The 13,561-nt window shown below is 43.4% G+C and overlaps 1 protein-coding gene across 2 annotated transcripts; it reads right to left on the reverse strand.

The window, feature by feature from the left end:
* Window positions 1-372: 372 nt before the first annotated feature.
* Window positions 373-4,731, reverse strand: DAZAP2 (DAZ associated protein 2). 2 transcript variants are annotated; one of them, XM_010964303.3, is made up of 4 exons: window positions 4,574-4,731; window positions 3,471-3,589; window positions 2,736-2,904; window positions 373-1,812 (listed from the first exon to the last, which is right to left on the reverse strand). In XM_010964303.3, exons 1-4 carry the CDS (start codon window positions 4,584-4,586, stop codon window positions 1,490-1,492), a joined length of 624 nt encoding a protein of 207 aa, XP_010962605.1. In that variant the 5' UTR covers window positions 4,587-4,731; the 3' UTR covers window positions 373-1,489. The 2 variants fall into 2 exon arrangements, with proteins under 2 accessions (XP_010962605.1, XP_010962604.1); XM_010964302.3 differs by having other exon boundaries at window positions 1,579-1,812; window positions 2,659-2,904.
* Window positions 4,732-13,561: the final 8,830 nt, after the last annotated feature.

A 13,561-nucleotide genomic window follows, 5' to 3' on the forward strand; every position in this document is an offset into this window, starting at 1 on the left:
TTCCAGTTTTCAGAACTCAGAGAAACTGAGGGTCACTCGGAACTTACATAGATTGTTATACTAAAACATTTTCCTCAAGTTAAACTTAAGGGAGCGACTGATTCTCCTAACTTGCCCTTATATCTAAGTTTATGTCCTGAATTCCTCTGGCATAATAGGCTCTTAAGGATCTGAAAAAGCTTAGGAAGTAAAATGGAGAAAAGTTAAACATCTAGAATGGAACCCCTGAAAATGGCCAAATCTTAACCTTGTATTCCTGCAATTATTTTAAAAACGGAACAAAAGCAGCATCTATCTGAATTCTAGGTGGGATATAAAAGAAGACACATACAGAAGAGATCTAAAAACAAGATGAGTGAAGAATCCTTGAAGTGAGGTGTAATGCAACTTCATCACTTTATTCAAATCTTCAAAATAGTCTTTATTCTACATTTTTAGTATAAAAAATCCACAAGTTAAGTGCACCACAGTGTAGAGAGAGACATACAACGCTGAACTTCCATAACAGTCAATGGTACAGTCAAACATCACATGTACAGAACACAAAATTTAGATGAACTGAAATTATAAAATAAAATAAAATCCAATTTTAGAAAACAAAAATCAAAATATTAAGGATCCCTGAAATAGTCTTAACCCTAATGAGATTTCACTGGACTCAAGTCATTTTGTAGTGAGGTGTTCAAAACGTGACCCCATTAACGCAGCTTAGGAATTCTTGGGAGCCATGAGTGGCTGCATCAGACACTGACAATAAATGGCAACCAATTTTTGATCTGAAAACTCCCCTTAATTTGGCTTTAGAGTCATCAGGCTTTTAAATGCATCCTCCTCCTTGCCCCTCAAATTATGAACAAACTGCTGTTTACAATAGTTTGCGCTGATATCCTCTGTTAAAACAAATCTCAGGATTTCTGGCACCAAAGCAAATCTGGGTTTGGTTCATGTATGAAGAGACAAGCTATGAGGGTCCTAAAGGCACCCTCCACATCTGCCTGAGGAGATGCAAAAGCAGAAGTAATGGGTCTGTGCTTGGGGCACAGAGGGGGTTTCAGAGGATCCTTGTGAAAGACTAGTTAAAAGATGACAAATGGGGAGAAGTGCAAGGAGAGAAGGAAATTAGTCTGACTGGCTTTCTGTCCTGCACCATTGATTCAATGGAGATTGGTGGGAAGGAATGGAAGACTAGGGTTGAGGGTGGGACGTGGGGCAGAGGCTGGAAAGGAAAAGGCAGACAACTAATGCAGTTCATTTATAACAAGTAATATAAATCAAAGACTTAAAGGAGATTAAAGACCAATCAGAATAATTTGGCAACTTTAATTCTTAGGAAGATCAAAGTTCCCTCCAAACCTAATTTGATGTTTTATTACTAAAAGCAAAGACCAGTACGGTACAGTATTACTCCGGAGGAATTAAAGGAAGATCCTTAGGGCTGCTTCACCCACATTCATTTTATGAATGGATACCTCCCCTACCTCAAAATGCTTTAGGGAGGTACTGCTACCATTACATGGTTCCTTATTAAGTTTGAAAAGTGCCTGAAAGTTTGGGCACCAGAAAGACACCCCAACAACATGTGTCTAAACTGCAACTTCAGGTTAATATGACTAAAGCAGTTACATTGTGAGAAGTGCTGAAGGTATGTGATGTCTTTCCCGGCACAGAGGTGGCCTTGGTTCTTCACCAGATGGTGTAGCCACCATCTGAGCCACCCATGAAGAAGTTTCCCTTCCGCTGAGTTACGAGGACATTGGCTCCCTGCATGACTGCCAGCTGAGCAGCATTGGGAGGGCATCCAGGGGGAGGAGGCTGAAAGGAAAAGACAAGGTTGACTGGGCACAGGGCAGCTGATACAAGGGAAGTGGACAGAAGTGAAAGAGACCCAGTCAGGAAGATGGCAATGTGCTAACCAATGGCATCTCAAGGAGCTAGCTGTGATACCAATTTGGGTAAAGCAGGTCTATACTCTCTGTGCCCAAAGATACAAACAGGAGACAGAACCCGCCACTCGCTTAAAGCATTCTGGGTCCAAGGTAAAGCCCATGGATACCTTCTGAATATGGGCAGTCCAGGGGGTACCAGGTTTATGGCCCTCTTTCACGGGTCCCTCAACAGTTTTCAGGTGGCCCCTGGATAATCTGAAGGTTCAACCTACTGACAGCATTCTCACCTAGTCTCTAGGATATGGTTATTGAGTAGATGGCTGGCCCTAGCAAGGACCATTTGGCCTCTAATTCCCATACGTAAAGGAACATAACTAAAATCCCTGCAAGTTAACTAGGATTATGCATTCTACTTTTTTAATCATCATGGTTCCTAATACAATGCCATGCTGATGGCAAATATTAAGTAAATGCTTATGAAATGAATGAGGAGTGTTACCAGACTAGTACCAGTGTGAAATGGAAAAGCAGCAGGCAGGATTCCTAAGACAGGAACCCAAAGGAATCTGATTAATATGACCCCGGTGAATGTGCCAGACACTACTGACTTGCCACAGTTCTTCCCCATCAGGTGCTCTATGCCTGACTACTGAACATGGTGGCGCCGATACCGGCAACTATTATCCAGGGATGATGAAAGGAAGACTCGGTAGTCATTTCCGAACGTTAACATACACAAGGGCTGAGTTTTTTGTGATGAAGTCATACTCACAGGAATGTTGCCAGCAGTAGCGCCAGCTCCAAATCTGGCACCTGCATCATACCCTCCTTCCACCAGCACTGTTGAACCAGGTGGATAGATGGGACCAACTGGATAATAAGCCATGGGGATTGTGGAACCTAACGGTCCGACAGCCACAGACTGGGCCATTGGGAGATACAGTGAGGCGCCAGGAAATGCAGCTGACATGGTGGGGACTGTGGCAGCCCCTGGGTGCACAAAGCTCGGACGATAGAGCTAGAAGAGGTAGAAGAGAAGGCAACAAGTTACTTTATGACACTCTTATTTCAGATCTCTTTAATAGGTCAATTCTTTTTTTTTCTTTTTTGGAGTGGGGAGATAATTAGGTTTATTTATTTACTTAATGCAGGTACTGGGATTGAACCCAGGACCTTGCGCATGCTAGACCAAGTATGCACTCTACCAATTGAGCTATACCCTCTCCCACAATTAGTCAGTTCTCCATTCTCCTTGTGCACATTACACTCTGAGTCACACAAGTTGCCTTTCCACTGCCATTTGATATGATATTCTCCTGGATCACTTCCTGCTATAGCTAATGTTAGGCTCAAGGAACGCAAACTCATCTTCTTAACCTCAGCCTGTGCCAAATAACATGAAATAATCCGATGATGCACTCTCAATTCCAACAGAAATGGCTGAACTATACAGTGTTTTTGATTATTCATGTGAGCACTCTCTTCTGTTTCTGGAGAGTAAATAGATGTGTGGAGTCAGACTTAGCTAAGGACTGAAAATGTGACCCAAGAGTATTCACTTCAAGTTTAGGAAACTGGAAGCACCTCTGAGTAGGCAGGTGGAGCATCAGTATAGGGTGGAGCCTGAGGAAGGTGCAAGGTCTGGGGGTATACAGGATTCCCAGGAGGCTGCACAGGGTAGGTTGGCTGCGTTGGATATTGACCTGGAAGACAAGAAAAAGTGCCATGTTGCCTACCACACAAAGCCACCATAATAGGGCAGGGCATATTGGGTGGCTAACCTAGCCGCAGCAAGCAGAAGATTTGCAAACAGACTGCAAATCTGGAACCAAGAAAATAAGCATTCTCTTTGCATCCTTATAACCCAAGACACTGGATCCTAACTGGACAGGAAAGGCTCTCTTCTGTAGCCGACATGGTGTAAGAGCAAAGTCTAGCTGGGACCAAGATTCTTCTAGAAAGCAGGGCAGGTCTGAGGACCCGATCCTGCCCATGTTTCAAGGGTACATCATGTCTCATTGCTCTAGGTGGTCCCCAAAGCCCTGGTTGTAACTGGCCAAGATCTTGTGAGTCACGGCGGTTGTGATCATCTACCTCGCAGGTTCCTACTCAAGGTCGACTTCCAGATAAAGCGTGAGTGGTGGAAGTGAATCTTGAGACCGGAGAGGGGGTTAAGGGGAATGTACGACACACGAACTGGGAGGCGTTCTAGCCGCCAGCGAGGGTAAGGGGAGAGAGACCCTTCGGGCCCGCCCGGCCCGCCCGGCCCGCCCACCAGCGCCGGCACTTCGCTGGTTAAGCCCGGGGGCCTGCCTGTGGTTCCGGAGCGTGGCGCCCCGCCTCCATCGGCTCTCCATTGGCCTACCCAAATCTCAGCTCTAACTCCCCATTTGCTCCTCCAGATGCCCATCATGACAAACCTTCTTCCCCCTCAACTGCCCCCCCACCACCCGAGCCCGCGGCTCCAAACTGCGCCACATAGTTTAAGGGGGAAAGGGCCGGGAGGGAGCGAGCAGCCGTAGTTTAGGGATGACGAAGGCGTCTGGCGCAGACCCCGGCACTGCAGCTGGCCCAGGAGCGGGCGCAGCTTGCCCCAGGCCTGGCGTTTGGTGACCCTGGGCTCCGGGCCCGCTCGGTCCGGGCCAGGACTACTCCCCCCGACGGCCTCAGCCGCCCCCTGTCCTTGCCTTTGCTGTTCATGGTGGCTGCGGGTCCGGTTCAGCTCGGCGTCGCGGACGGTTATTTTTTTCGTCCTCTTCCTGTTCGTAGTCACTTCCGTGTCACGTGACAATTCGTCCGCCTGGCGTCACCCGACGCCCGAGTGCGGCTGCCACCGGAAACCCCGCCCCTTCGCCCGGCCTCCAGTAGCTGGAGGGAGTGCCCGCATGATCCCGCCCACTCGCCCCGGCCCCGCCCACTGGATCTTGTCCTCCAACCCCCATCCTCGTCCCCCGACTGTAAGAAAACCAAGTACAGGTATTGTCTGAAAACAGGATCTTTTCTCTCTTGGGCGTTTGGAGGCAGTACCGTTAACCTATCCCCCGGAGCCTTTTTCAACCTACGCACCGAAACTCAAGGTCACTTCACCTTGACAGTCTTTCTACCAGAGGCATAGATTTCTACAAATTTCCTCTAACTGGCTGATATATCAACCCTTGATTTATCACGCTTTCCCCTCCTACCAAACCCGACTTAATCCTCAGGTCCTTAAAGATTTATTTTCATAGTCCAGTTCACATCTGTCCTTTTCTAAATTAGAGAATCGCTTACTTCAATTTTCGCTGCCTCTCTGTTCTACCGACAAGCTGATGGTATTTAATGTGTCGCTTTCTCACCAAAAGTAAAGACATACTGTGCTGTGCCCTCCACTACAGCTAGCACTAAAACTGGCATACTCAAGATAACCAAGGAGTGCCTGTGATCCCTGCCCTTCATTTGGTACCTGTTACGGGCACCCATATGGTACCTTATGTGTATTTTCTCTGTGTATCGCTTCTCTGCTCACTTAACTCTTCTTAAAGGCAAAGACGCCATCCTTTAAGGCAGCAATTAAGTTTTTCCTTCCATTCTTCACTTTAAGATAATCTGCTGAGCGTTTGCTATGTACAGGTACAGAGATGGAGCTGAATGAGACAGCCCAACACTATTTTCTCATGGAATTTACATTCTACACTGTAATAAGAATATTAGAAAAGAATCTGGAAAGGGAAAGCTTTGGAAAGAAAAGCCCTCGGTAAACGTTAGAAGTCTATAAATATTTGCTGATAAACTGCTTAAACCACTGAAAAGACCTGTACTCACCTGGATTTAGCAACCTCTTGCTTTTGTCTCAAGGATTGTATTACAGTTGCAGAGCATCCTTAAAATGCGTGATTTTATGGGGTCTTCACAACAACCCTGTGTAGTAGGCGGGGCTTGCTTGAGTATCCCTGTTTTTTCAAAAAAGAAGAAGAACTGAAGAGACTTGTGCAAGTCACACAGTGAACAGGTTACAGAATCAGGTCTTTTGTCCTGGCTCCCAGGTTCCCAAGTCAGTGTTTTTGTTTTGGTTTATTTTGTTTTGTTCTTATCACTTCCCACTGCCTATCATGACTAAATTACTGTAAAAGTCCAGTTTCCAAGGCTTTTTGTTTCTGGAGTTCTTTAAGATTTTTTTGTTCCCTTTCAATAGATTCATATTGTTTACTTGGTTCAGACTAATATGATAAAGCCTATAATATTTGCCTTTTCCTGTATTTCTGACCCTGCTATTCTTGAAGGCAGGCACAGTGTTAGATATTCACTCATTCAGCACTTCTTTTGTGGAACACTTGCACATGCCAGGCACAGCTCTAAAACAAAACCAAGCCCTTACTCTCCTGAAGCTCACCTTCTGGTACAGGGACTTGTAAACTTTTTTGACCTAAATCCACAGTAATACACTTTAAATCGTGACCCAGTAAACATACATTTGTAAGTATATGTAACTGAAACTTTAATGACCCAGTATTTATCCTGTGTACACTGCACTGTAGCGTTGTCTCTTCTCTTTCCTTGTTTCAGTTCTGGTTGTGATCTCACACCCCACTAACAAGTCAGAACCCACAGTTTGGAAAAAAACAAAACAGGACCCACTGGGGTTTTTTTAGTAGACTTTTACCCTCAGGGCCTTGCTCTTTTCATGGCATAAAGTTTGCAATCAGTAATTGGTGAGTAAATGAATGAATAAGTCAGGTCAGCCACATCTTCTTCGCTGTAATCTAATTTTCACAAATCAGAACCTAAACTGATTCCACCCCAAAGCCTGAAACTGGAGAGGTCACTAGTCTATACCCAGCCTACCCCATGCTCAGGGCCTCAGGAAATAAAGGAGTGGACCTAAGAAAGGAAACTTCCCTTATTTCTCTTTCTGGGCCCTCAGGGACCCTGAAATTGTGTTGACTACAGCAGCCCATGTTGATGGGAGTACAGCGGAGGGACACTAGTTCTGTCCTCACTCTGTCACCAGCCAGCTGACTTTGGTCCTCATCTCTTCTGCTCCCACTTATTCCCTGTCGCATGTGGATCAGGTACTGCACCAGTGACCTGCCAGATATTGTCCACCTCATGTCCATAGCAGACTGAGGAGAAGTACAGGCAAGGGACCATATTTCAGAGACGTTAAGTGTCTGAACTAAGTCACACAGCTGTGGAGCCAGCATTCAAACTCAGCTTTGCATGATTTTCCAAGCCTTGTTTTTAATGTTTACATTGTTTAGTGTGTTCACATTGTTTTTAATCTGTTACCTCCAAGCAGTCTCGGTTTCATCATCTGCCAGAAAAATTACACCATCTGTGAATTCTTTGTGTCACCTCCGGCTCTAAACCTACACTCTGTCTTAGGAAAGGAAAAGAGCAAATTCAAGCCTGAGAAGGCAGAGGGGTAGTGGGCAAAGCTGATAATCAGGTTATAAATTCTGGTCAGGCCCTACCCGGTGTTAGAAGTTCGGATACTCCTACTGTATAGTAAATAGCCTCTGCCCCAAGGCCTCTCCTCAAACTCTCTCCACTACTGCAGCTTTCCAATGGAACCCCTCCTCCCTGGACCTTTGGACCTTTCCATGGTCCAGTGATTAAAGAGTTAACTCTTGACCCCCAGGAAGGCTCCAGGATGGAGCTCCAGCTAAAGCAAGCTGCCCTCAGATTGATCAGTGCCTCCTCTTCAGGATGTTAGGTATTTTGCTTAACACTCTGAGACCCGGGTCTCCTGAATGCCAGCACAGAGCCAAATGAGATCACCAACAGAAATGCAGGGGCCACAAGCCACTGCTTTCTCTGGCAAGTGGGATTAAGGAGCAATTGGCTACTTTCTTGGAGAGGCATCCGGAGCCTTTCTGTTGTCTTCATTCTCCTGGGTCCCTGCAGTGAGACAAAGATGTTCATTTAGTTGTTCATCAAACATCCTTTCTTGAATTAATTTAACAACTATTTATTGAGCACCTGTTATCCAGGCCCTGTGAGAGGCACTAAGGAAATAATAGAGAAGAAGAGGGCTTGGTCCCTATCCTCAGGAACTTAGTCTACCTAATGGGAGAGACAGCAAAGGGAACAAATAATGGAAATATAGTGTGATTAGTGCTGACATAAGGACAGTAGTTATGAGACCGGATGAGGGAGGTCTCCAATCTCTTCTTCTGTGGTCAGGGAAGGTTTCGTGCTGGCAGTGATGTCTGAGATGAAATCTGAAGGGTGAGTGGAAGTTAAGCAAATGAAGAGGGTTCCTCAAAGAGGGAATAGCTTATGCAAAGGCCTAGAGGTGAGAGAGCGTATGGAGAGGAAAGACATGAAAGTTCAGTATGGCCGGAGGAGCATGGCACGGGAGGTGAGGGCTGGAGAGAGATGAAGCTAAAGAGGCGAACAGGAGTCTTTCTGTGCAGGGGCCCTTGGAGCCCAGGGAGATGCTATCCTACAGGCACTGGTGAGCCACCAAAGAGTTTTCAGCAGAAAAGTGACATGATCATGTTTTTATCTGAGAAATAGCTTTCTGGCTACCAAATGTCGACTAGATTAGAAAGGGGCCAGCGTGGAGGTATGTCTGGGAGTCCAGTTAGAATACAGTGTAGTCATTTAAGGGAGTGATGATGGCAGACTGGCCTAGGGAAATAGCAGTGGGTTAGAAAAAAGAAATTCCAGAAATATTTTCCAGGCAGAAACAACTGGACTAATATTGGGATTAATGTCCAGGATTCATCAACAGGATTGGTGTCAGGGATGAAAACTCCATAAAGCCAAGAGACAAATGCCAAATTGGAAAAAGATGTTTGCAATTTGTACCACAAAGGGCTAACCTCCCTGCTGGTTAAGAACTCCTAGAGAGTGATAAGCATGTGACTAATCATTAGAAAAAGTATCTGGGGAGAAGGGGAATTCCATGAAGTTAGTCAAAAGGCACAAATTTCCAGTTATAAGATAAATATTTACCAGGGATGCAATGTACAATGCAATAAAGATAATTAACACTGCTCTACATTATGAAAAGTAGTTGTTAAGAGAGTAAACCCTGAGTTATCACCAGGAAAAAAATTTCTTTTCAGTTTCTTTAATTTTGTATCTATATGAGATGATAGGTGTTCACTAAACCCATTGTGGTGATCATTTTATGATGTACGTAGGTCAGATCATTTTGTTTTACACCTTAAACTTATACAGTACTATATGTCTATATGTCAATTAAATCTATGAAACTGGAAAAGAATTTAAAAAACTTTTCAAAAAAATTTTTAAAAGAAAAAATGACAATTACAGAAATTTCACAAAAAGGGAACTATAAGTGGCTTTTAAACCTATGAAGAGATGTTCATTCTCACTCTTAATAAGAAGAAAGCAAATTAAAACCACATAGATACCATTTTCAGATTGGCAGAAATCCAAACATTCGCTAACTTTACTTGCAAGGCTCTGGATAAGCAGACTGTAACTTACTGATGGTGGGAGTACAACACCTAAAGGGTTAGTTTGGCAAATGTCTATCAAAATTACAAATTATCGTCCCCACTTCTAAGAATGATTCCTACAAATGTATTTGCGCTTATGAGAAATACTGGGTATACAGAGCTGTTTACTGCAGCAATGTCACTAATGGCAAAAGATGAGGAATAATCTATGATTCCATTGTCAACTGAAATAAAATCACACAAGATGAGAGTTGGGGGTTAAGTTTTTATTTGGGGCAAAATGAGGACTATAGCCTGGGAGACAGCATCCCAGAAAGCTCTGATAAACTGTTCTGCGGAGACAGAGGAGAACTCAGTATTATATGTGATTTCAGGGAAGAGGGGGTTTTATATGCAATCAAGCACACACTTAGGCAGAGGCTTGCTGCTAGTCACAAGGAGCAGTTGTCACCGTTGATAAATTTAGTGTTTTTCTAAATAGGAGGAGACGCAAGAATTTGGGCTCATAAAATCTTCTCCTGAAAATATCTAACTATCTGAAGGCCTGTTTAGCCAGTTTTCCCAGAGCACAGAGTGCCTCATTCCTGACCTCCATCCTGAACTCCTTTCAGGGCGTGTTGGAGGCCAGCAGCTGCAGTGGCTTGTGATTTAATCCAAGCAGAGTTAGATGGCAGGTGCCAACGTGATCCAATCCTTGTAGAGGCAGATGGCAAGTGCCGATTTTTAGTTCGCACCATCAATAGGGAACTGGTAAAATAGATCTTAGTACATCCGTACAATTAAATACTGTATGACTGTAACAAAGAATGAGAAAGCTCTACAAAACATTTTTAAATGAAAACAAGGAAAAGTTCAGAGCCATGTGCCAACATGATGCCTTTTGTGTAAAAGAGCAGGAAAACAATATTCATTAGTGTTTGAGTGAAGAAACTCCGTAAGATTACACAGGATGCCTATAAAAGTGATTGCGTAGGGTGGGGAGACAGAGGTGGGAGTGAGACTTTTCACTATGTACCTTTAAAATTTTTTTTAAACTTTTGAACAATGTAAATGCATACCAATTCAAAAAACTAAAACAGAGGGGAGGGTATAGCTCAGTGGTAGAGCGCATGTTTAGCATGCACAAGGTCCTGGGTTCAATCCCCAGTACCTCCTCTAAAAATATATACATACATACACAAACCTAATTACCTCCCCCCTTCAGGAACACACAAAAAACTAAAACAGTGTTGGCACACCTATTAAAATGGTTAACATTAAAAAGACTATTTCAAGTAGTAGAGAGCATGTGGAGCTACTAGAATTCTCTTACACTGGAGAAAAGGGAGCCCTCCACACTGTTGGTGGGATTGTGGTTTGGTGTAGCCACTATTGAAAACAGTATGGAGATTCCATAAAGAACTAACAATAGAGGTACCATATGATCCAGCAATCTCACTCCTGGATGTATATCCGGAAAAGATGAAAATTCTAGTTTGAAAAGATACATGCACCCCAGTGTTCATAGGAGCACTATATATAATAGCCAAGATGTGGAAGCAACCTAAATGTCCATCAACAGATGACTAGATAAAAAAGATGTGGTATATGTACACAGTCATAAAAAAGAATGAAATAATGCCATTTGCAGCAACATAGATAAACCTAGAGACTATCATACTAAGTGAAGTAAGTCAGATAGAGAAAGACAAATATCATATATAGCTTACATGTGGAATCTAAAAAAATTACACAGGTGAACTTATTTACAAAATAGAAACAGACTCACAGACCTAGAAAACAAACTTATGGCTACTGAAGGGGAGAGGGTACGGGGATAAATAAGGTGTTTGGGATTAGCAGATACAAACTACTATGTATAAAATAAACAGCAAGGTCCTACTGTATAGCACAGGGAACTACATTCAATATCTTATAATAACCTATAAAGAAAAAGAATATGAAACAATATACATATGTATAACTGAAACACTATACTGTACACCAGAAACTAACTCAATATTGTAAATCAATTATACTTCAATTAAAAAAATAGAATTCTCATACACTTCTGTTAAGAGTGTAAAATGATACAACCACTTTGAAAAAAGAATGACAGGACTTTAAAAGTTAAACATACCATATGATCCAGTCCTTTCACTCCCATTAACCCAAGAAAAATGAAAGCATATGGGCACACAAAGGCTTATACATGGATATTTTATTACAGCTTTATTTGTAACAGTCCCAACTTGGAAACAACGTAAATGTCCCTCAACAGGTCAATAGATAAACAAATTGTGAGATCACTGTACAATAAAAAGGAATGAACTGTGGATCCACACAACAACATGGTTAATCTCAATTATGCTGAATAAAAGAAGCCAGACCAAAAGAGAGAGCATACTAAAGGATTCCACTTATAGAAAATTGTGGGAAATACAAACTGTAGTGATAAAAAGCAGATCAGTGGTTGTCTGTATAAAGGGAGTGGGAGGGGCAGGAGGGAAGAGATGGACTTTGGACAGCTTTTGGGGGTGATGGATATGTTCCCCATCTTGATTGTGGTGATGGTTTCATGGGTGTGTACATATGTCAAAACTTGTCAAATTGTACATTTTAAACATGTGCAGTTTATTATATGCCAGTTATGCTTCAATTAAGGTGTTAAAAAAAATAATGTTGGGATGAAGAAGAGGGAAAAGCCAAGAATGAAGGCTAATGAACTCTTAGTGTGTCTGGGCAAGACAGATGCTGAAAGGAAAATTACAGCAGAAATTGGCACTACAGTAGAGATGGAGAAACTGTCCTCGAAGGGCTCAGAGAATATGCCTCTTCCTGCAGGGTCCCCTAGTCCCAGTTAATGAGGCTGATTGGAGCTTTTTGATTTACCTTTATTGAACACCTACTGTATGCTGGGCTCTTGACTTAAGACTAGAGAACAAAACCACCTCCTATTTCCCAGGCCAAAGAGGGAGGGTGGAGGTTTGTCGAAGAATCCAATCAAGCTCTCTGGAGCAGCCTTTTCAAAGCTTTGGCTAGTCTTTGTGTAACTAAGGGAACAAGGATTACAAGATACATGACTCAGAAATGGACCCTCCTTTCTTATTGCTGGCAAGCCTTTGTAAGAGAGGCACTAACACTGCTCTGCATGATAATGTAAAGATCTAACTCCACAGTAACTGGGGCAGCCTAGCAAATCCTGGGACAGTGTCTTTTCTCTTCAGGTTTGGATCACTTTTTCTCAATGTGCAATCCTGAACCACCTGCATCAGAGTCATTTACTGCTTTTTAAAACTGCAACGTATACTACTATACACCGTTTGCTGGTTTAGGGACTGAGATTTTATTTTATTGTTCAAATGTGTGTGTGTGTGTGTGTGTGTGTGTCTGTGTCTGTGTCTGTGTGTGTGTCTGTGTCTGTGTATCTGCCTTCCAAAGGGCACTTAGAAGAATAGAGCCTCATCTGCATCTCAGTCTGGCCAAGGGACTGGAAGGGGTCTGGACTTGGAGTGCCAGGCTTCTCTGGACGAATTTGCTGGGTGCACTGTGTGCTAGAGCTCACGGCACCCCTCCGTTCCCTACCCTCCCTCCCACACTCACCTCTTCCAGACTGAATGTGTCTGATTTAGGGAAATGTACTTCTGGGTACAGCTGAGGAACCAGAGGGAGGAAGGGCCTGGGGCCTCCCAGAAAGGAGTGGAGCTTTGAAGGAGGAGTTCCTAGGGAGGGAAGCAGCCCTGAGGGCAGGGAGCCAAATTAGGGACTGGGAAGCAGCCAGACAAGGATCTGACCTCCATCCGATTAAGACTGAATTTTTTAGCTGGTTTTCACTTGGATTATAGGAAAAGTTAAAATAAAAAATATAATGCTTTCCCTTATTCATTGGAATTCTCTTTTGCTTTTCCTCAACTCCTCAGTAAAGAACAACCTTGTGTAATCATGTTGAGAATTCACAGCTGTGCCCTCCTGTGAATACATTTGCCTTTCATCCAGAGGAACCACCCCAGGAGTTCTGGGCTGTGACTAGCAGCCAAGTGAGTGGTCCAGCAAAAGACTTGGGAGTTAAGCATGAGACAAGACTTGCCCTCCATTCACTTCCCCAAATACACAGCCTTCCCTCCATATCTGCAGGGTTCCAGAACCCCCTCCCCTTCACAGAAACCAAAAACCAACAGAGGATGCTTCAGTCCCTTGTAGAAAATGATATTTGCATAAATAGTAAAATAGTATTTGCATAAAACCTATGCATCTCCTGTATAACTTTAAAGCATCTCTAGATTA

This window comes from Camelus bactrianus, chromosome 12 (assembly GCF_048773025.1).
Source record: "Camelus bactrianus isolate YW-2024 breed Bactrian camel chromosome 12, ASM4877302v1, whole genome shotgun sequence".
In the NCBI taxonomy this organism is placed as follows: domain Eukaryota; kingdom Metazoa; phylum Chordata; class Mammalia; order Artiodactyla; family Camelidae; genus Camelus; species Camelus bactrianus.